The sequence below is a fragment of the Eptesicus fuscus genome, chromosome 8 (assembly GCF_027574615.1).
Source record: "Eptesicus fuscus isolate TK198812 chromosome 8, DD_ASM_mEF_20220401, whole genome shotgun sequence".
Taxonomy (NCBI): domain Eukaryota; kingdom Metazoa; phylum Chordata; class Mammalia; order Chiroptera; family Vespertilionidae; genus Eptesicus; species Eptesicus fuscus.
The window spans coordinates 44313900-44339336 of record NC_072480.1 but is presented as its reverse complement, the minus strand read 5'-3'; the positions used below and the strand labels follow the sequence as shown (position 1 = coordinate 44339336).

Here is a 25437-nt window from a genome sequence, read left to right as displayed (position 1 = left end):
AATAAAAAATAATAATCATGAATGCTTCAAGCAAAGCAGTGAATATATTTCTAAATTACCTAAACATCTCTTCCTGTATTGTCATTGCATATGTTTTTCACACAGGCCCATGTGCACAGGTAAATCCATTGCCATGGCTGCCAAGCCAAATATACATGGTAACTGACATAAAATGGAAACATTATAGCTGCAGGAAAGAAAATAAGAAAGGAGAAATGGAAGAGGGGGATTGGAGTACTACAATCACTCAGGTTGACAAACTTACACAAAAATTGTATAATTCTTACTGTATTTGATGTAACTTGATGTATCTACCCCACACAAGCCTCATTCACAGAACCCATGTCAATCCACACACATGAATTAAGTGGGCCAAAGGGAACCCACACTCCTGATCACAGCCCATTTGGCTAAGACGACTTTCTTCTCAAGGAACTAGTCATGCACAGGCTGGCCATGATATTGGTAGCCTGGAAGGAAAAAGTAACCTGATCTATTCAGATTTCTCTCTTGGGAATCTCAACTAGAAGACATCATTCCCAACAGGAAAAAAGTAATCATGTGGAATGCAGTTGCCATGTTTATGCTGAGCACTGGAGTAAAAGGAGAATTCTCCCAAAATCCTTACAATAAAACACTTTACATCTCACTTAGCTTGAAAGCATCACTAAAAAAGCATTAACTGCATGTAAAACTGGTGAATTTTGATTAATGCCTTTGTATCAATGTCAACTTCCTGTCTTTATTCCTGCAATGTCCTTACCTGTCTTTGTTCCTCCAATACTTCTCTATAAATAGAAAAATGCTTGCCCCAATAGGCACTCCATTATTTATTAAAAGAATGAACGTGCTACCAAAGAACATTCATTGAATGTCTGTGTGTTAGACCATCTATATATCATCCATTTCCATCCTCATAACAACCCTACTAGATAGATACTAGAGCTCTAATTCACACTTGAAATTAAGGCTTTGGGGTTTGCCACAACCATTATTCCACACAAGCATCAGAGGAAGGAATCAAATGAAGCATGATAGTAACTTCAAATCAATTGAGCTTAGCCCACTTCTGAGGCTATGGTCACACTTCTACTCCTACATTCAATTGAAAATGCTCATTGTCCTGTATTTGGGAAATCATCCAATTTAATATGCTGGAAATGCATTTCATTTTAGTTTCTAGAGATAAAATCCAAACCAGATAGAATTTCTGATGCTTAAAATAGAAGTATTTGGAGAGATCTTGGGATTTAAAATTACATTTGTGATTTCATCTCATCACAGAATCAGGAGATTGAATAAAACCTCCGGGGACCAAAAACTAACCACCACCATTCAAGCATTCCAAATATGCAGGGTGTTTGATATCAAAAGCTAATTTCATTTAAAATGCATGCAATTAATCCAAGAAATGACGATTTAAAGTCTAAGTGTTAAACTATGAATAGCTCAAGCCACTGGAGAAGACAGAGAATACTTTCAATACAATTCGAGCTTTTAATTTTCACAGAAGTTATTTTAATATAAAGTCTATTTAGTTTATTAAACTGAATATTCTTTTTTAAAAAATATATAAAGATTTTTTTATTTTTTACAGAGAGGAAGAGGAAGGGATAGAGAGTTAGAAACATTGATGAGAGAGAAACATCAATCAGCTGCCTCCTGCACACCCCCTACTGGGGATGTGCCCGAAACCAAGTTACATGCCCTTGACTGGAATCAAACCTGGGACCCTTCAGTCTGCAGGCCGACCGTCTATCCACTGAGCCAAACCAGTTAGGGCTAAATTGAATAGCTTTCTTAGAAAGACTTCAAAAAACCAACTTATTTAATTTATTCCTTAATACCTTGAAATGCACTCTATTACTAGAAGTAATTCATATAATATATATTCATATATTGCAATACATTCACATGTTGCTAGACAGATATTTTCTAATAAAAACACTCTGCAAATAATTCATTTCTGTCAAAATTATGGTGAGATTTTCTTTTAGCTATTTTTTAAATTAAAATTATTGAGATGAAATTGGTTAATAAAATTATACAGGTTTCAAGTGTATAAGTCTGATACGTGATCTGTATATTGCATTGTGTGCCCACCACCCAAAGTCAAAGCTTCTTCAATCACCATATATTTGATCCCTTTTCCCCTTTACCACCTCCCCACACCCCTGACTTGATTTTTATGACAACTGCAAACCCAAACATTTTGGTACTGGTAAGTTTAATTTTTCATGCCTTTAACATTTGCATACACATCATAGCCAAACAGAAGGTTTCTGAGAATATTATAAGCACAATTTAACTATTCCAAAGAGAATATTTTTACCTTTGCATTCTAATTGTTAGCTCTTAAGCTTAGTGTTTTGTGAAATTAAATTTTTTAACAGAATTCTATCATCAACGTTGATTTTTAGGTATTGCTAACATTTTCAATATTACCCATCATTTGCATTTTTTACAAATTACTTATTTCCAAAGGCATGGCCCCACCTTATTATTGGTCTCTTCAGTGTCTGACCCACCAAAATATTTATATAATGACAGTGTGGAGTATTTTTCGTACGCAAAATTCTAAATTTAAAGCTAAAAATCTAGAGAATCATCCATAGTCATTTTATGGATAATATTACTAAGGCAAAAGAAAACCACAAAAAACATGTCCAACATCACACAGGATGTTGGTAGGAAACCTATTACATAAAGTAAATGAGCCAGGAGGTCTTGAGCATTTTACAAATACACTCCCAGACCGGTGTGCTGGGTGAGGGTAATGCATAAGCAGGAAGTACCAGAAACGGAACAAAGGGTAAACACTGGGCAGTTTCCCTAAACTGTGGTCAACTAGCAAACAATGTCTGCAGGCTGAGCTTCAAAGGAATGTGATCACAAACAAATGCAATTTGTAGAAGAAATAAACCAAGAAAGGGGATATATGAGGTTTGAGGGCACAAAAATCAAAACAAACAAAAAATAAATAAAATAAAATCTTCCCGCTGAAGGGAAACAGAGAGAGGTACTAAAGGTGTAAGGAGGACATCACAAAACATGAGATGAAATTGGTTAATAATTCAATTTTTGAGCAAAAAAAATCCCAAACCTAATTTCTATAATAATTCCAGATAAGAGAACCTATGTCTATATTTTTACATTTCAAAAACAAAGAGATCTAGTTTTGAAGACAATTTATTACTTACCAAACCTGCTATTGGTGTGGACAGTCTATTGATCTTCTTTATGACACCAGGTTTAAGCTTATTAATCAAACTGAAAGTGAATAAAGAAACAAGATATACAATTACAAGAGTGCCAATATCAATTTAATGTTCTTTTTAACATTCTCGAAAATCGTATATGTCACTATTCCATCCCCAATATGTTATTCGGAGCTAAGAGCCCCACAGAAAGCAAACAACTGAGAAAACAATTCCAGAAAGAGTCAGAACAGTGCTGCAAACAATGGTGAGTGGGCCTCTTAGACCAGAGACATACTTCTCTATCCAAAGCCAAGTCCTTAAAATAGTGAGCTCCCCACCTATTAAAGAAAGGTAATATCTGATTGTTGCAAACTGCCAGTTTAAGAATCTCTTCATTATAATTTAATTCACTTGGTCCTTAGAATACTTTTTCTATTAATAATTTTCATTGATTGTTTTCTCAAACCAATCCTTTTTTTTATTTTATGTGAAGATTGACAGTACTATTTATTCCTATTTACCCTTTTATATGAAGAATAAAAAATGAATTAATGCAGCTATAAGTAATTAATAATGTTCATAGGTTCTTCTTAGAGTTCAATATACAATATACATATATAGCTATATATATATTTATGTAGACATTTGAATGTCTAAATGTAAAGAGATCCCTATTTTAAAAGTTAGTTTCAATGCTATATACTATTTTGCCATATTTAAAGGTGCAGTGGGAACTCATCCTCATAGCCAACTAGTTCTTATGAGTAATTCATTCAAGTCCATGATTGATTACTTTGTTACCATAGCAAAATGACTGAATGAAAAATTAAATTAAATGTACCAGAACTCCCCAAAATAGCCTGAAAGTTACCTCAAAATCTAACATTGAACAAATTTAAGTTGCTATGACAATCTACAAAGATATATGTCACCACGCTCTAGAATACCAAAATAGAACACAGCTTTGATACTTGGAGTACACTTTTTGGTTCTAAATCTAGATTATTGTGAATTCTATTTTTTTGTGGTTCACTAGTACAGTGCCAGGCCACAGAGAAATTTAATACTAAAATAATGCTGTTCTATTAGTTCTGGCATGGTTAATTAATCATTAATTACTGCCATAAAGCAGTAATTTGAAACACTGACTTTCTACCCACAAAAAATAAATAAAAATTATTTATTCTGTAACTGAACTCCACTAGGAAAGCAAAGAAAAGAGAAATAATCAAACATTATTAATTCACTGGTCTCCTCTCCACAATGAGCGACAGAAAAAAAAATCTGACACTTGTGGAATGTCACTTGTTCAACATTCCAGAGATTTATATACACACTTGAGTATGCTAAAAATAAAAAAGACAAAAGTCTCAATTTAATAACCTTCAGAATGTCGTTCAACTGGATTCAAACGGGTGGATTATGAAGACTTAGTCTGGTGAACAAAAGATGTTTTTCTGTTTTCATAGTTTCTTGACACAAAGATCTTTAGAAGATTTAATAAAACCATCTCCTAGACTTGAAGCATTTTCTAGAAGTGTTAACACCTTCATTCCTAATTTCTTTTTTTTAAATATATTTTATTGATTTTTTACAGAGAGGAAGGGCGAGAGATAGAGTCAGAAACATCGATGGGAGAGAAACATCGATCAGCTGCCTCCTGCACACCTCCTACTGGGGATGTGCCTGCAACCAAGGTACATGCCCTAGGCCGGAATCAAACCTGGGATCTTTCAGTCCACAGGCCGACGCTCTATCCACTGAGCCAAACCGGTTAGGGCCCTAATTTCTTATTTATTCACTAAAAGCAATGTGGGAAGGAAGGCTTTTTCTTTTCATGGCCACTTTAGTTTTCTTTAATGACTAGCTAAGAGGCTAGACAAGAATTGAACAGGTTTATAAGAAATGAGTTCCAAATTAACTGTTCTAGCTGTTCCCTATTAACCAGGTATTTCTAAATTCTATTAAAGGTGGCATTCTTACAGTGCACAGAAGAAGTAATAACTGAAACATTACTTAATAGAAACATATTCTGGCACAACATAAGTCAAGAAACCTGTGGCAGTTGACCACTAGCTTGGCAGTGACTTTCTAACAGTTAACTTGGATCTTAAAATATAACCTTTCACTGACATTAAATGTTGAAGATCAATATGAGATAGGGCAACATATAGACGGAATGTCAAGGAAGTCTAACATTCATTGTCCTTGTTAGAGGAAGAGTGTCATACATCCCTCCTCCACCCATTTGAGTCACTGGGGACTTTGTCCAGATCATTCCATTTACCTGTTTACTTCCCTGATTATTTTTGTATTACAGTGTTAGTAATATCAAGAGCACTTTTTAAAAAGACAGTTTCTGGGATGGATAATACTCTCAATTAAGTCAGCCAGAGGAAGTAAGGGATTGAGGTAAAGAAAACAGCCAGATAAATGTTGTCTCCCTGTAATGAGTTGACTCCTCCCTCACCAGAAGGTTCCAGAGCTATTACTTAGAAACAACAAATGCACAGTGGACTGGAGCCCCTCTCCACTCCTGAGCCTCCTAGCACAGGTACAAACTCAGAAATAATCATGGGGACAAACCTACACTCTGGATAATACACAGACCACCCTCTAAAAAGTGTATCATCAGAGAAAAAGGCTGTTTTATCTGTCAACTGTTAAAACGATATCAGTTCTAGGCACTAGAATATGGAGAAAATGAAGTTTGGGCAAATACTGACCACCCATAAATAATTATTTTCATATACAATTAGAGGAAGACCTTCTAGGAATAAAAATATGTTTCAGAAAATTTAAATTTCTGTGACATTAAGTATATCTAAAGGAATGGGGCATAGACTTATGTCAAATAAAATACAAGTATCATGCAAGAGAAATACTGTTCTCTTTTGCAAATAAAACTTCTTTGTATAATAAGTGTTCTTCAATAATATATGTTCCTAAAGGCAATACTGACTTCAGGTGACTGGCTCTATTCAAGAATGAGCTAACATGATAACCTCCCAGATTCCTCTGAGCACAAGGGACCATTTCCTCCTCTTGCATCCCCATATCCCATCCCTCTAACCCCATGTAACACAGCCACCCCAGCAAGCCTTCTCTCAGGCCATGGCAGGAACCTGGTGATGTGCTCTGATAGCCCTCAGAGGTCTGCTCTTTGGTGAGATTAAAACCAGAACGGAAAACGCTGAGTCATTTGGTACCCCACACTAGATGGCTCTCACAATCCAGCCTGCAAACCTCTCCTTCAGCTCATCTTTCCAGTTGTAGTCTACTTCCTTTTCCTCTCCTCCCCAAAACACTCCTCCAAGGGAGTTCAGTTGACAACAGATGCTAGGAAAGGGCTCTGTTCCAAACCCTTGTCACCAGTGACTGTGACATGACCTGTAATGAACCTCAGAAGTGAGACTCAGAGCTGCCCATGAAGCTCAATGTGATGTCCAGCTCAGTTATAGGTTTTAATCAGAATTTGATGCTCGGTCTGCTGGTCTCCGGAAATTAGTTTCAAATGCCAAACCTCATTTCTCCCCTTATCAGAAAGCTCTTCAGCAGAGGTGCAAAATGTAGGGACATCTTTTGACTTCCTATTTCCAAAGATTTTCCAAATGCACCAGAGAGACTGACATCAAAGAGCACATCAATCCACTGGGAGTGAACTTTTAAACTATAAATTATTTGGTTAGTCACTCACACACACATTTCTAATATCTTTCTGTCAGCCATGTTTTTTAAATATATATCCCCACAGTAGTCAAACTTTTCCTACTGGTAACGAAAATTTTTAAAGATATAATTAAGAGATTACACAGTTCCTTACAATATTTGTTTTACCCGTTATTTGACATTTTCTCATTTGCCTAGTTTTCTTCTAGATGCAAACTTTGCTCAACAAACATTTGAATGCTTCCAGAAGATTCTAGAGCACTGTGCTGTGATCAGCCACAGAGCAGCCAGACAGTGATGGTGCTAAGCACACACAGGACTATTCTCTCAATCCAAACAGCATCTCCTGGCATTGAGCAAGGTACCTGCCATTTAGCAGCTGATTTAAAAATACTGGCTAAAGTCCACTAACTTCTAATGCATAAATTTTTCTGTTAATAATTCAAAACCTCTATCTTTTTTATAGAAATAATTTTAATAAAAACTTTACCGTCGGTTTCATTCAAATGCTAGAAATGGTTTTTTGCTTCTCCCAACAAGGACACCTCTTATTTTTCTGTTGGCAGACAGAGGAACTTCAGTGTTCTCTCCTAATTGTCAAATGTTGATAAAGAGAGTAAACTCTTTATCAGATATGTTAATTGGACTGGTTATCTTTTTTTATCATGTAAGCTGCTTTTTACTTTATTATATTTGTCCACAAAAATAATATACATCTATAGCATAAATTTTCGCAACTGCATATAGTCCCTTTTTATGGATGAATCAGAATGTACATTAAAATGTTCTATAACTGTTTGACTGATTATCTTAAATAAATTCCTTACTAAGATTTTAAATTAATTACTTCCATCTAAATTCTTAAGCTGTAATATTTTTAAAATAATATTGTTGGGGGAGGCCCTGGCTGGTGTGACTCAGTTGGTTGGAGCATCATCCCATGCACCAAAAGGTAGCAGGCCCTGGTTAGAGCATTGGTCCTCAGACCAAAGGGTCACGGGTTCGATTCCCAGTCAAGGGCACAGATCCCCCTCGATGTTTCTTTCTCTCTCTCTCTCGCTCTCTCTCTCTCTTCTTTCCTCCCTCACTTCCTCCATCCTTTTATCTGGAATCAATAAAAAAAATAATAATAACAACATTGTGGGTAGAGGTGGAAGATGAATGGGAGATGAATGGTGATGGGAAAAAATAATAAAAGAATAACAGTAGTTAGTGATCACGTATCCATGGATAAAGTAACAAGCAGATTAATTTTAAATTTCAAAGTGTAAAAGTATTCAGTATACATATTTATGATAATTTTTAAGACAAGTAGTAAAATTAATGTAAATTCAATTTGTAGAATTCCTGTGGTAGTAATTCTGGATACTGCTGGATTACTTACCACACAAATACATAGTTAATGCATGCTAAAATGGGAAAACGGGCGGAACAGCAACAAATCAGTACCAATAAAATTTATAATCATCACTTTATTATGACTAGACTTCCTTATCTTGCCTCACTGTTATGCCTGAAGCATCCATCCTGCAGTGAATCCAGCAAAACTTTTGGCGTCTGACAGCAGGTTTCCTATTTCGAGCAACCTCAGTAGTTAAAGCACTAATGGATCTTGCTGAATAGCCAGAAATTTCCCACTACCATAACAATAATAAAGGGCATCTAGCAGAGGGGATCAGATGCTTTTTACTGTTAAGTAACATCACATCGCTAAATTCCTCTCCATCCCTTCATGGAAACGAGAGTTACATGTCATTCCCTTATATTTAAGATATAGGTTCTCTCCAATTTTTGCCACTGTCAAAATGTGTTTCTTTTAATATATATATATTTTTTTTATTATTTTAGAGAGGAAGGGAGGGGAGAGAGAGAGAGAGGTTGAAACATCAATAACAAGAATGAATCATTGATTGGCTGCCTCCTGCACGTCCCATACTGGGGATCGAGCCCGCAACCTGGGCACGTGCCCTGACCAGGACTTGAACCGAGACCTCCTGGTTCATAAGTTGACACTCAACCACTGAGCCACGCCGGTCAGGCAAAAATGCTTTATTGTACATATATCTTTATCCATGCTCCTTACCATTTCTCTCTTTATTTTTATTTAAATATAGTTGGCATACAATATTATATTAATTATATTAGTTTCGGGTATACAATTCAGTGATTTGACATTTTTAGACCTTAAATGTGATAACCCCAGTAATTCTAGTAATGATCTGTCATGGTGCAGACTTATCAGAGTATTACTGACTACATTTACCATTTCTCATATTTTATTTCTAGAGATAAAATCATCAGTGTTAAGTTCTTGATACTTCTTAGGAAAGGGATTTGGCAACATTAATCAACTTGCTTTGCACCCCGGGCAGCATTCCTCCATCTGCCTCCTGGCATGATATAGCAGTGACCCTTCACACTTTCAATAGCAGCAACACTGTTTCCCTCCACCTCTCAGCCACCTACTTACTGCATGACCTTCCATGGTGCTGCAGCTTTTATAACCACCACTCCTAAGGGAGGTAAAAATTTTCACCAACTTTACATATCACATTTTAGATATTTAGGTTGTTTTTAATATTTTCCTTTATGAAAATGCTTTATACATATCTTTTCCCCATTTTGTAGTCTTTTCTTAGATTGCCAAAAGAACAATTATTGGGAAGTCTTGTCATTTTTATAATAAATAAATATAGGTTTATATTAATAAATAAATTAGCTATTTATTAATGTACCAGCTTATATTCAATTGGTCATTTTGAAAATATTACAGAGTATGTTGCCTCGATATAACCAATATTTTATAACAGATTTTAAATTATTTACTAGTTTCAATTAAAAAATAGTATCTGCAGAGAACAGACTGACAGCTGTCAGAGGGGAGAGGGGTCAGGGAGCTGTATGAAAAAGGGGAAGGGATTAAGCAATATGAATTGGTAGATACAGAATAGCCACAGAGATACAGATTGCAGTATGGAGAAAATAGGCAATAATGTTGAGTTAATGGGGTATGGGGACAGGTGGTACTCAGGGGCAGTGGGGGGATTAGAATGCATGATTTTCTGGCCACTTTGCTACACATCTGAAACTGATGCCAAATGGTATTGAATGTAAACTGTGGTTAAAAAATAAAATAAATAAAAATAAATAGTATCTGGTTCTAGCATAATCTATAAAATAAAAGCATAATATGCTAATTAGACCGGCCGACCTTCCAGACCAAGCCGGGGCTGCAAGGGAAGCCCGGGTCCCGGATGCCTGCCAGTGGCCAGAGGGAAGCCTGGGTCCTGGGTGCCAGAGGGAAGCTGATGCTGGCAGCCGGGAGAAGGAAGGCCTACTCTTGCACGAGCTTCGTGTATCAGGCCTCTAATCTATACTAGTAAAAGCCTATGTGGTCACGACGCCCTCACACCGTGATGCCCTCACACTACAACGAGTGATCACCAGGAGGCTGCGTGGGCAGAGGGCACGCATGGGTGGGCGGGGTTGTGTGTGCACACAGGTGGGTGGGGGCTTGATGCTGCGTGTGCGGTGCGGAGGTGGGTCCCGCGGTTCCACATGGCAAGGCCTAGGGGTCCCGTGGCTCTGCGCGGTGCAAAGGCGGACCCCTGGCTCCGGCCTACCTCTTTGGGGCAATCCATTGAGGAGCCCTGGATGGGTGGGCGGGGTCTACCTCTTTGGGGCGATCGATCGCAGGGCTCCCACACTGTGAGATGGCACAGGCCAGACTGGGAGACACCCCTCCCCCCGCGAGTGCACAAATTTCGTGCACTGGGCCTCTAGTATATAATAATAAAAGCGTGATATGCTAATTAGACTGGACGAATATGCTAATTAGACTGGAAGAATTTCGTGCATGGGGGTGGCGGTCCCTCAGCTCAGCCTGCACCTTCTCGCAATCTGGGACCCCTCAGGGGATGTCCAACTGGACATCCCTCTCGCAATCCGGGACTGCTAGCTCCTAACCCAGTGATGGGCAACCTTTTGAGCTTGGTGTGTCAAACTTCGCCAAAAAACTGAGCATAACTCAGATAGTGTGTCACTTTGAGGAAAAAACATTATGTCGCAAATGTTTCATCCTCAGGAGCAGCAAATGTTTCATCCTCGGCATGCAGCCGCCTCAGCAACTGCGTGTCATCAGAAATGGCTACGCGTGTCAGTGCTGGCACGCGTGTCATAGGTTCGCCATCACTGTCCTAACCGCTGGCCTGCCTGCCTGCCTGATCACCCCTAACCACTCTGCCTGCCTGCCTGATGCCTCTAACTGCTCCCCTGCCAGCCTGATCGCCCCTAACTGCTGTGCCCTGCCGGCCTGATCACCCCTAACTGCCTGCCTGCCTGCCTGATTGCCCCTAACCACCTCTGCCTCGGCCTCCGCCATTGTGGCTTTGTCCGGAAGGACATCCAGAAGACGTTGGATCTATCCAGTCTAATTAGCATATTACCCTTTTATTAGTATAGAGTAGATTGAAACTATAAATTAATTTTTATATCTATTACCTTATAGAGAAATGTAGTTTATTATTCTATTTCTTAAATCTTATAACCATTTTTTCTACATATAAAAATAAAAGTTCCACATGTTTCTCTAAAGTAAACAATGTGCTAAACTTTATCACTTAATAAACTTTATCAACTTGATATACTACTTTCTTTGATGATGTTCTGCTACATATTACTTTTATCCAGCTAATATTCTGATTAGTGTTACTATATAAAAATTCTAGAGACTAAGTCTCATATAAGGCAAGTTCTCTACTTTTAATTTATGTGATACATTATGTTTGTTCTTTTTACAGTATTCATTCCCATTATTTAATTTCTTTCTCATTGCACTGAACAGAATCCCCATACTTTCATCATTTCATGGCCAACCATGTTATTATCCACATGTTCACATGAGAGCCTTCATTACATCAAAAACCTACTTCAATAACTTTCTGCCGATCAACTTTAATATAAATTATTTATATCACATAAACTTAGTACATCCACTTCTACATTTTTTAGTACACCATCATTCTCATCTATTTCTCAGAGGCCCCACTAAAATCTTGTAAGTTCTCCTCTTGTTAATTTACATTTAAGGTGAGAAAACCCTGTAGATGGTACATGCAGGTTCATAAAACATACATAAGCTTTCTACCTCCAAGTTTGAGGCCACAATATAAAAGATTTCTACAAAATTGGCAATGAGCCTGTACAGTGCAACTACCTTAGCAGAAGTAATTTTTAAAATTAATGTTTTCCCAGCTCACCTTCAACTTTTATACTACTCTTTTTTGAATGATGTTCTTGCTACATATAGATATAAATTATGAGGGGGGGTATTGACCATGAAGCTGAAAAAGAAAGCATACAGATGATAACCATAAAATACTGCTATAAAAAAAACAGTTTAAATTCTTTAATTATCTATATGAACTTGAACAATTGTATCTTTGTTTATGTGCTGCTAGGTTATCAAATAATATAGAAACGTCAGAGTTTTATTACTTTAAGAAAAATAGTTTTTATTACTTAAATTTCAATGGCTTTCATATGGATCACGGTCAATATTTATGCTGGAGAGCCATATGGAAGCAACTGTGCTCAGGAAATTCAAATCCAGAAAGAGCTCTAATAAAAAGCCATCACCATCACCCAAGAGCCTCCGGGCTGCGCATGAGCACTGCACAGGAGCCAAAGGGGCCACAAATGTCACTGCCACTCCACCCCAAAAAGGACAGAGTTCTCTTGGCATAAATAAGAAGTGACCAAGTTCTCTATCTTGTCTGATGTCTTAAAACCATCCCCTAAGGGCCCCATAGTCAATTAATAGCAATATTTTTTAGCATTTCTTCTTCTACTGAATGTATCTCTAACAAAACATTATGGACTTTTAGGCAGATTGCCAAGTCACAACATGGCAGATATAAATACAAGCAGGATTTCTCCAACCAATAGGGGAACATCTTGCTCCCTCTCTCCAAGCTAGCTGCCCACCATGGAAAAGAAGGCCTGGGGACAGTGTGAGAAGAGTATTCTCAATCATGTGAACCATTCAAAAGCTATAAACTTCTGATGCACAGATGATTTGGGAAAGCGCAAAGACAAAGCATTATCCCAAGGATGGGAAGTGTAGACTGACTAACCAGCAACACATCCAATAAGATTGCTTTCAAATACATCTTCTTGCTTCATAAGGAAAATAAAGAATGTTTTCATTTCAATATTTTCAAGATTGCTATCATAAGATGAGTAACTGTGAAATTATAACTTATATCACTACTGGATACGCCACTAAATATATTTAGCAAAGAGATAGAATTCTGCTAAAACCACAGAACAAAAGAGGCTTGTGGATATTTATAGAATAGCAAATTGCATATCTTTTAAATATCTATTAAGGTAGGCCTCATGAACACTGATAAACAATGAAGACAGGAGACATACTAATGAATGCTATCAATGAAATTCATAGAAAATTATAAGGAGGAGCTAAAATCAACTTAAAGACTCTTGTCAATTCTTTTACTAATTAGAAAACCCCCCAAATTAGATCTTGTTCCAATCTCACTGTTTAGAAAAGAGGTTACATGTCTAAGGTATACAGTAAAAGAATTGCTACAACAGACTTGAGCCAGGAGGGTATTCTTTAGCCCTCAACTCATCAGATCCCACAGTCAATCAAACAAAATTATATTGAAATGATCAACAGAAAATAGTAATTTCAGTAGTCAAACAGACTAAAAGGTAATAAATGCGCATATCCTCATTACTCAGATGTGTATCTTGTCGGAAACCTCAGTGCAGAGTTTACACCCAATTTGGGCTATAAGAAAGGGCAGTACACTCTAGCTGGCTGAAACCTATGATAAGCTCACTTCTTCCAACACTTCACTTTGACATTTCAGAATGCCAGTTCAAAAAGGATAACCTATTAGTAAAGGATAAAAGACTGCTAAGATTACTAAATAAAACAATAATAAAAGTATTTAATGGTGATAAAGAACTAGAATGCCTAGAGATTTTTAATAGGCAACAAGCAAACCCTATATTTCACCCTTTTTTGTGGCAGTGAACCAAACTGAAGTCAGCCTTTTCCTATAAAAAAATAAATTCAGATTTTTAAGATATCCTTATCATATTTCAGCTAAAACTTGAGATCTCCTGTGGGTAAAATAATCTCAAAGACATACAGCTTACAATATTTACCATTAACCCTTTGCACTCGCTTGCTTTAATTTTTTAAATACCCCAGATTTTACAAAGCGTGGCAGTAGAATAAAAAACTGGAGTTTCTTTTCATACAAACTTATTTATTTGGATTTTTTTATATTTCAAATTATTAATACATTCAAAGAGTATAAAAAGAGCTGCTACCGATGCTAACTGTCGAATCACACTCGACATCCGAGTGCAAAAGGTTAATTTAAAAGTCTGGGCTTTTAATACCAGGCTTCTGAGCAACTGATTTTGCTTTCCTTGTAGGCATTATAACTCAGGTAGCTGTGATCAAACAGAGGAATGCCTGCTACCAGGCCAACTAGGTAAGCTTTCTTCAGTTTCAAATTTATACAAAATAGAGTTACCTGGACTTTTTTCCAACACTACACCTTAATATATCTCCATTAACCAATGGCTATACATGTGACTCACAATTAAGAGAAAGATTATTTTAATACAAATATCATGCAGTGTCCCACAGAAACTACAATTGATTATCACAGCTGAATGTTTAAAGAATAGGTACTAAACAGATTGATTAGACTTATACGGTAATGCGACATGCCTCAAATTGGTGTTATTTCCATTAGGAAACAATCTAAGAATGAGCCTTTGGAAGTTGTAAATTAAAGTGACTTGTTTTTCGTTTTTATTTAATTTATTGGGGTGGTATTGGTTAACAAAATTGTACAGTTTACAGGTGCATAATTCCACAACACATCATCTGTACACTGTATTGTGTGCTCACCACCCCAAGTCAAGTCTCCTTCCATGACCATTTATCGCCCCTAAAACCTCCTCCACCTTTCCCCACTCACCCTCCCCAGCAATCACCACACTGATGTCTGTGTCTATGAGTTTTTGCTCTTTTTTTTCTTTTTTGCTCATTCCCTCCACCACAAACCTCAGCCCTCCAAACACCCTCACCCCCAGCTGTCAGCCTGCTCACATCTATGAGTCTGTCTCTGTGTTGCTTGTTAGTTCATTTTGTTCCTAAGATTCCACATATGAGTGAAATATGATACTTGTCTTTCTCTGACCGGCTTATCAGGTAACATAATGCTCTCCAGGTCAAAAGCCATTATGTCTCTAAACATTCAACAGAATGTTTGCTGTGATCATTAAGGTAGAACTTATATATTTATTCTAAAAGTACTGCTTGTGGTCAAAATAGTTTTTCATCAACTCTGCATATTCTCATTAGCAATAGTTTGGATATAGTTTTCAGAAATCACCTCAAGTCACTCAGACCCCAGGCTGGCGCATAAATTGCATTTTAAATAAAAAAACAAGCTTCACTATCAAGTATGTTTAAAGACCTAGTTATGGAAGCAATGCCCCAAATGGGGGGAATTCTCTAAAAAAATATTTTGAATAATAGTTCATCCCTGGAAGTATATAACCACAGAGTGACTTCTTTGAAAACATCACCTATTTGGACTATATGCTGTCATATGTCTGAAAACAATTCCATAACTCATAGGCACACTTCCTACATGAACCTGCCTAACTCCTATCCTGTCTTGTGGGGCTTACAATTGACATCAAAGCTATTTGGCTGTGAACCACTAAATAGTCTATACCAGCGATTTTCAACTTCGGTGTGCCACAATAATTTTTAAAACATACAATACCTGACTTTTTAGTCAGGGGCACTGACCTCTTTTCCCTTAGATTGTCAAATAAAAAAATGACAAAAGCCAACACAACAATAGCCATATACTTATTTTTTGGTCAGGTCGGCAAAAAAAAAAAAATTTGTGTTGTGCTGCAGAATTTTAGTAATTAGTTTATGTGTACCATGAAATGAAAAAGGTTGAAAATCACTAGTCTATACTCATAGCAAAGTAGTTTTCAGATCACATGCGTCTTTCTAACAATGATTTTTGTCCTTTCATGCTCTGAACACAATAGAACACATTTAAATCATATAGTCTTCAAATCCAAATAAAGTAATTTCCTATCTGTGACCAATTGGGCTGACCACATCACCTACTAAAATTAGTTTAACACTATTTGGCAACAATAATTCAGAATGTGGCATCAGAAGAGGTTCAGATGCATCCCTGAAACTTTCCTGTGGCCCTTCTTTCATATGCCTGTCCTACAACATATTAGCTGGAACCGCATGAAATTGACATTCCTATAGGTCACAGATGGTTGAATAGCAAAAACTTGGTATGGCTCAACTTAATAATATCGCTCTAAAGAAGTTTAAACACCCATCAACAGAGCTGATAAAATGAGATTATTATCTACATGTCCACCAACCTATGTATTTCTACACAGTTTAATAGTTTACAAAAACCTATTAAGTTCCATATATGTTATGGAACTTTGCAACCCTGTAAAGTAGGCAGATTAGATATCCTGACCTCCACTTTACAGGTGAGAAAATAAGGCTTGGATGTTAAGTTACTTGCTCAAATGTCCAAAAGTAATGGAGCAAGGAATCAAACCTACACCCTTTGACTCCTTCTGCTTGCTGCAAACAACCTTCCTTTAAAAGAAGAATCAAAATCATCTAAGTGAAAACACATACACTCCCAATGCTTATTTGTGGACAGATTCCATCAATACCTATGCAGTAAATGTCTAGATTGAAATACATAAGTGCTTTCAAAAATGCGAGTACATACTCAAGTACATTCTTATAATTTATTGGCTCAATTCTGCAACCTGTACCCTCACGCGTTCATCCTTACATCCCATGGGCCTGCCTGCCCCTTACCCCCAAAGGTCACATACCCAGCTAACTATACTACGCATCCATTGAGGAACAAAACATTACACTAAACATACAATGTAGGCCTCATACCATCAATCTTTATTTTACTTAAAGATAACCAAAGCCTGGGATGTGATTCTCAATATATGTTAATTAAATGAATGTTCCATGACTCAAATTGATTGTGGTAATGTAATGACTCCACTTACAGTTTAGAAGAAACATTTGCTACTGCTTAAATTTGTTCTACAATCATCACTGTTTATTGATAAAAGAAAAAAGTTTTATACAAACTTTAATACAGGCAATTCCATACATTAAAATAATCTGAGTAAGTGACAGCTGGTACAAGGTAATAAGGCTTTCTCCTCAACCACCCACCCCTACTGGCCCATCAAGCAATAATAGAACCTTTCTTGTTTACTAATTTAAAATAATATATATTTCACCAATGCTATCTTTAGATACAGAGGCTGATAACCCCTTATTACTGTCTGGAACTATGGGGTGTCCATTTGCAGGGATCAAATCTCACTTGTTACCAGGTAAACATATCTGTGACTATTGTAGCCATGGAGAAGGGAGTGAAAGTGGACATACTTCATAACATGCACGCGCGCGCACACACACACACACACACACACACCTTTGCTTTTAAATTGTTTGTAAATGCTTTAAATACTTACTCACACAACAGAACACCATTCTCTAGAGAGGCTCGAAAATCCTTTGTTTCAAAATTCTTCTCTGTTACTGCCTGAAAGACAGATTTCGGTATTAATTTTCTTTTAACCAGGAATAAGACACAAGTCAAATTCAGATTAATTGATATGCATCTGATATTATCACCGAAGGATGTGCATATATCAAAAGCTGTTCCACAAAAGAAATTATATGAGGTTCTGTGTTACAAAGAGAGAGGTTAACCATTTTAGTATGAAAATATAAACAGAAAAAACACAATGAGCATTTTCTGTAATGTAACCGTTTTATGGATAATAAAAGTTGGAAGCTAAATTTTGAATATATTTTGTATTTAAAAATCTATGGGTGATCTATTTTACTAAAAGTAAATAAAAACAGTAAATAAACTTGAAATACCAACTATATATGCACATAATTCATTTCAATTCCATCTTTAAATTCCTCACATTTCATTACAAAGATAAATAGCAGAGGACCTAACTCTCCCTAAATGTATTCATGAAATGGTCTGTGAAAAGAGCTATTTACTGAAACATCTGAGGGAGAAGACTGTTAAATCCTAACACAGAGAAACAAAGGATAGAGAGAGGGTAGACAGTAAGAATTTCAAGCAGATAATTCCCCACTTAAGACTCATATATGAGCAGGCCACCTAAGGTTACCACCATCAATGTTCTTAGTGAAACTGCTGGGAAAATCTCTACAGATTCTGTCTCTTGAGGACAGGGGAGATGGGAGGGAAGGGAGTTCCATAGGGAAAACAGTAGCAGAGAAAACAGTGGGAGGGAAACTGCTCCAAGAACAACTCTTGGGACTGGATCCCCAGCTAAGGGTGTGGGCAAGAGAACCACCATCTGCTAGCAGGAGTCCTTGTCCCACCTGCCACTTCGGAAAGAAATACAATCTTGGAAACCTGATTTGGGAAGTAATTCATCTTAACTCCTAGGTGAGCCAAAGTGCCCCTCCCCCTATCCTTATTCACCCCTGCTAGCTTTACTGTCCACCTGGAATCCCTCTATGTCTTCTGCATCTTTTCTACAATGCCTGACATAGCTCTAGCTAGACACACTACTGACAAAACAATGGGTAATTTTGGAATTAGGGTTAGTTTCTCACGAGATGGTTCTACAAATATGGACAGGAGCCAAGGCTAGAGGCGACACACAGAAAGGCAGGGGCATCCTGTACACGGCATTCATCCACAGGCGGGCTACACGGCTGTGGGAATCAAACACCTGCTGAGTATCTCTGGTGCAGATACTTAACCTGGATACTGGGTGGAGATCTAAAAAAAAAGCAGCGGAGGGGGGGGGGGGGCAGGATTCGTCCCTCAAGAAGTTCACAACTGCACAAGTAGAAGACAAAGTTTAAAAGCACAGTAAACACAAACAGAATGGTACATTTGCAGGGAGATAACCTTGAGTGGACCATGGATGATCTCAGGTAATCTGTGTAGCACAAACTCTTATTTCCCCAAATAGATCCAATACAAACTCAAGATGAGCACTGATCCCAACTAGTGAAAACATAGTGCTATCTCATTTTTCTGGGAACTCCTACCCAAAGCCAAAAAGCATAAAAGGGCCCAGGAACATCCAAGCACATATCGAAGTCCATTTTCTGTAGTCATAGGAAAGCCACTCGGAGCCACCAATACTTAGTTGTCCTACTGTGAAACGATCTAGCAATTATTTTTCCAAATCAATGTAGATTAGAAGCAGTGGTTTAGAAGATAAAAAGAGCTATGCCCTACAAACACATGGAGAGCAGTAAAGAGTAACAGTCAACAACACTGGATGGTCCAATCAAGAGGGCAGAGCGTAGCAAGTGATGAAATGGAAAGAGAAAGGGCTCAACTTGGGCAAAAGTATATTCAAATCCCATTTTCATTACCTAATAGCTGTGTGATCTTAAGCAAGTTACATAACCTCACTGAACTCCAGTCTCCTGATCTGAAACAAGGAAAATATTACCTACTTATTAGCTTGTAAAGATCAAGATACTATGCAAATAGCTGAGGGTAGTTAACTGCAGTATATGTTTAACCTCATTACATGTATTGACCTTCAAGGTAACACTCTGACAACACACTCCAATAATTAACCCTCAAAGGAATACCTCTGTACTATATAATCAGAATATTAATTAATAAAATAGAAATAATGGAATCTACAGAGCTATTCAGAAAACCCAATTATCCAGAAAGTTTCATTTTCCCAAAAAAAACTATAGAAAGTCAAAGCCATAGTAGATTTAGATCACCCTCCTCCAGTTATCAAAATATTAATGTACTCCTATACTCATTTACCAAAATCTAAATAATTGTGATATAATACCAGACCAATTTATACTATTTATAAAGAAGACTATAAAAAGTAAACAAAAATTTTTAAATAACAGCCTATATTGTAAGGTCATGGGAATCTGGCATGTTCTGTACAATACCTAAGGTTATATAAAATGATACCATAATTCTAGAAGGCAATTTGTGATGTGTATTTGAAGTATTGAATATGCTTCTTTCAGACATACTATGTCCAGATCTAGGAATGTACACTATGACAGCAAGAGAACAAGACATAAGAAGCACTGCTTCACAGCACTGTGTATAAGAGTAACAATTACACACAGCCTGAATGCCCAAGAAAAAGAGGCTGATTATCTTATGATATAACTGTAAAACAGAAAATTGCATGAAATTTAAGCTCATGTCATGAAAGTAGATTTACTTGTAAAGAATCCTTAATATATTAGTTATAAAGCCATTCATTAAATAATACATGAGTAGGATCCCAATTACTATAACTCCCTAAGTATGCATTATATAAATAAATATTAAACAATTATTTCTAAGTGGTAGAATTATAGCTAATATCAATATTTATTTTTATTATTAATATTCTGTAACAACCACAGGTGTTTCCTGTGTCATAGATATACAAGTTAACATTTTCTTAAAACACCATGCAAGAGAGGTCAGAATCGATCAGATTTAGGTCAATTTTATGTGTCTCTTATACCTAAAGGATAAAAATCCACTAGACTACCTTCTGTATCCTGGAAACTGTAAAAATTATAGAGATCTATAAAGGACCTCAAAATATAGTAAAGACAGTTTGCTCCAAAAAAATTAAATCATGTTTTAAAATATGAACCCATCTTTATTTTAAGAAGAATTCAATGTACTGAACGAAATTTAAGAATTTTCAAAGAACAAGTGTTTGTCTAGGGCTGTGGTTGGCAAACTGAGGCTCGCGAGCCACATGCGGCTCTTTGGCCCCTTGAGTGTGGCTCTTCCACAAAATACCACGGCCTGGGCAAGTCTATTTTGAAGAGGAGGCATTAGAAGAAGTTTAAGTTTAAAAAATTTGGCTCTCAAAAGAAATTTCAATCGTTGTACTGTTGATATTTGGCTCTGTTGACTAATGAGTTTGCCGACTACTGGTAGGGAGTTCTAACCTAACAATTACTCACTGCTGTTTTCAATAATTCTGAACCTTACTCATTAGAATGTTATTTGAGGTGTGACGCATTTTATGCAATGAGGTGACTCACAGGAACTCAAGACCACGTGTTTCCCACTTGCGTTATCAAAAGTCAACACAAACAGGAGTAATCACTATGTAGTCAAGAGCCACACCTTGCCTTCTATAAAAACCTGGCTCTTTTCCTCTTCCTTGTCCCTTTCCATAGTTTTTAATACAATTAAGTAAAATCACTACCACCTGAGACGTACATCAGATGAGACCTGCGATTCAATCCTGGACCCATCTTACTCTACAGACTTTTTTTTTTCCCCCAGAGAGGAAGGGAGAGGGAGAGAGATAGAAGCATCAATGATGAGAGAGAATCATTGATCGGCTGCCTCTTGCACACCCCACATTGGGGATGGAGCCCGCAGCCCGAGCATATGCCGTGACAAGGAATCAAACCGTGGTTCATAGGTCAATGCTCAACCACTGAGCCACGCCAGTTGGGCTATGAACTTCTGGTAAGTCACTGCTCCATCCCCTATTTTTAAAGGAAGAGAAATATTTGCCCAACCTACTTCACGGTACACAAACGATACGTGAAAGTATTTGACCCTTTCAAAAAAAGAAGAAGATGAAGAAGACTGCACACTACAGTCAGGGCTACTGCCTCTTCCAGCCCTGCGGCCCTGGGTGCTGACGAGTGGGCCTGTTGGACAGAAAGCGAAGAAACTGACAGGGCCAAGGACTCTTCCTGCGAAGCTGTAATTACTCTCCCAAGCATATTAAGGGCGGAGCAGCGTGCGGAAAACACACCTTACACAAACACGGCTGCCAAACCTGTCCTACCACCTGCAGCCTCTGGAGAAGCCCTGGATACGAAGCTTTGAAAGGGCATATTTTGTGAAAGAAAATATCTATCAGCTAAATACCTAGGCAATAAGTGCCAAGACCACAAATTTCAAAATAGCCATTTCTCCTCCTATGAGCGTATCAATTTAGTAAACAAATGGGAATTATCATCACACCCTTTTTTGTTTATGGTTTCATTTTAATCCTCTCGCTGGAGGAGAATTCCCACCAATATAAGCAGCAAGTTTCTCTAAAGCTGCATCTCTCAGTTCCAGTTCTGACCACATAACCAACATGATTTAAATCCCAGACATTCTGGGAACATCTCGAAGACCACTTCATACCAGACGGGTTATCAGCAAAACACCCACTAATGCAAGTCAGCAGGCACTCATCTTGTTTAGATTTTTCAATTCCTGCTAAGCAGTCATTTTAAAGACATCTAGAATCCCAAAAGCACTCTCCACCATATTTTGTGCGAATCACAGTGCAAAACCAGTGCCTGTTTGAACTGTTTCAAGAGAAGAGATGTTTGCCGACAAAAACTAGGCTATGAGCTTCCACGAGGCTCAAAGTTGGTTCCAAATTAAGTTACTTATTGATTGATCAGCTACTGGACCATGATATCTAAGACACATGCATACCATCAACATCTTGCCTATCATTTATTTCAACGTAAGTAATGCAACACAAAACAAACACAAAGAACATTTACCACCAGAAGCCACGATGGAACACAGGTACCCCTTCAGAAAACAATTCACCCAAACTGGGTCTGCCTTAATTTTCCATGCCAGGTGTCAGCATTGAAATGAAAGAGGCATTGTTTCTGTAGGGAGGAGCCCCGGGCCACACACTTCAAGATGCCGGGTCTTTTCAGGCAGTCTCTAAAACTGGCAATGAATTGAAAACACCCCTTTCTCCTTTCTTCCATTAAATCTCATTTTTGAAGCAACCATTATATGATCACTATGACTCCACAAAACAGGACCAATTTTTACAGTGAATTCCATGAAACGTCTCTATCACTATTTATGCTGCAGTATCTCTGACAGATCTCCTTGGGCACTCATGCCAAAAACTTACAAATGCAAGGATTATGGCACACAGTCAAAAACACCAGGTAAAAACTAAACATAATTTAAACAGAACAAACGTCTACCTCCTAGCTCTTTCCTTTCCCAGAGTGAAATTATTGAAAAAGTCATTCATGATGGTAGAGAAGCCAGTTCCTCCCACAGGAATGGGCTAAAAATAAAATATTTAAAAAAAGGAACTTGGCCCAGCCAGTATGGCTCATGAGGTCAAGGCATATGCCTGGGTTTCGGGTTACACCCCCACTGTGGGGCGTGCAGGAGACAGCTAATCAATGATTCTCTCTCATCATTTATGTTTCTTTCTCTCTCTCTCTCTCTCTCTCTCTCTCTCTCTCTTCCTTCTTCTCAGAAATCAATAACAACATATTTATTTTTTTTTAAAGTAACTTGGAGCCCTAACTGGTTTGGCTCAGTGCATCGGCCTGCAGACTGAAAGGTCCCAGGTTTAATTCCGGGCAAGGGCATGTACCTTGGTTTCGGGCACATCCTCGGTAGGAGGTGTGCAGGAGGCAGCTGACTGATGTTTCTCTCTCATCGATGTTTCTCTCTCTCTCCTTTCCTCTCTGTAAAAAAAAAAAAAAAAAAAAAAATCAATAAAATATTTTTTTTTTTTAAAAGGATCTTGGAGTCAGAGAAGCTAAAACAAAAGTATCGGACTCTTTTCTTGTGTAATAGACACAAAGTCTCCCAACTTCTCCAGGCCTCAGTATCCTCAACTATATAACAGGAACCCAGACAACCAACACTTAGTCTTTACTTGTACAGAATCTATCTTAATCTTCACAGCAACCCCATGTGGTAGGAGCTCTTACCCATTTATACAGGAGGAAACTGAATTGCAATACAGTTGCTTGAGCTGAGACCATGTCAGTAACTAGTTCCCTATATACAAGTATTGAGCATCAAATGAAAGTCTGTGAACAGCAGAGAGTGAACTCTACAATGATTAGCAACCTACCTCCCTCTGCTCTGGGCATCTGAGTCTACACTGCTTACTCTGGGGGGGACAGGATGGTTTACCCAACTTCTCATGGGCTGAAATGTGGTTTACACATACTAATCACTTACGTTAAATCCTATGAACATTTATACTACAAATATCTAACCAAGGGAACACAAAACAAAAATAAAGACAAAAATGATGGTTCAATTTCAGGGGGAAGAGGAGAGGGAGGATTGATTGTGTTCTGATAGAAGAACCTACCTCAGTTCCTGAAATCACTTTATTAAAGTAGCCTTCTACTGCAAGGAGTCAACTCATCCTAGCTTTGTCCATAGCTCAACAACAAAAACAGACGAGAGTCTGTGGAAACATGTTACTCTAGTTATACACCTTTTTGAAAGGGAATATTCTTAGACAAAATCTTTAAAGTTAAGAGCTTGTCACTACTATTGATTGCTACATGCAAGTCTTTCCAGGCTAAGGAATATGCTAAAATTCAACTTTCCTTTTAAATAATCTGTCCTACTTTTATAGAAGATATTAAGGAAGTACTCATTTATTCACTCATTCCAAAATAATGTAATGAAAACTGCTATGCATGTACCTGGTATGGTATCTGGCAACAGAAATATAAAAAGATGTAACAATTCTTGAAAATTCCTCTTTAAAAGTCTTACCCTGTTTTGAAATGTGTGGACAAAATGGCATTTTAAGCCTAAGCATCTCTCAAAAATGTGGTTAACCCTCTGAATTATAGCATGTTCTTGGTTACCTTATAATCAGCAAATCAGTGTATAATCAGCAAATAATATTGCCTTAAGTGGCAGAATTCTCAAGTCACTGGCCTCTCTTAAAATTTGGCATTGTACTACATAATCCCCGGGGTACACCAGGACTGTGTCTGCCAATACTAATATCACTTGATAGCCAAACCAAAGCCAACGCACAGATTCCAAGATATTGGTAATCAGAATTGCACAGATCGCTGAATTCTAAATGGAATCCCAAAAGTCTCACAGGGGTCAAAAATCTAAACGTTCTTCCTGCACCACCACCCCCTTCCAGCACCACTGAGCCCTTCATCTCAATGTCTAGTGTAAATTACAGCTCCCACTTCACCTTCTCTTGGGCAGGGCATGCAAGTCCTTACACAGCCAGGAAGGAAAAACTAAAGCAAAATGCAAAGCTCTCAGTTGCATATCTGGATAATTAAAAGCCAACTGTCTTTATAAACATTCAAAATTCTCACTCAATCATCATTAGCTCAAATGTCAACCACACTCAGATTTGAGAGAGGGGACACACACACACACACACACACACACACACACACACACCACAGAGTCTAAACATAACTTCTGGTCCAGAAGGGACCACTTCTCTATACCATTACCAACTTTTAGCTTCCAGTCTCAAATTATTTTTGCTAAACCACAATTATTAATAAGCCAGGAATGAAAAACAACTGGAAAGAACTAAATAAAACCCAGGGAAGAAAGGAAGATTTGCTCCAGGGTTATAATGTACGTGCCAGGTTTCATCGAGACATGAAATCCAAGACAAC

The 25437-nt window shown here is 37.6% G+C and overlaps 1 protein-coding gene across 8 annotated transcripts in view; it reads right to left on the bottom strand.

Annotated features, from left to right (window-relative positions):
* The window catches only part of LMO7 (LIM domain 7), a 214675-nt gene that overhangs the window by 119517 nt on the left and 69721 nt on the right, over positions 1 to 25437 (bottom strand). For 7 of the 8 annotated variants that reach the window (XM_054719856.1, XM_028149034.2, XM_054719855.1 and 4 more), the window contains exons 2-3: positions 17493 to 17563; positions 3201 to 3270 (exon numbers count right to left, since the gene is read on the bottom strand). In XM_054719856.1, coding sequence (XP_054575831.1) covers positions 3201 to 3270; positions 17493 to 17563 — 141 coding nt within the window. Of the gene's footprint in view, positions 1 to 3200; positions 3271 to 17492; positions 17564 to 25437 lie in introns of those variants that run through there. The other variant, XM_054719860.1, reaches the window with a different exon arrangement.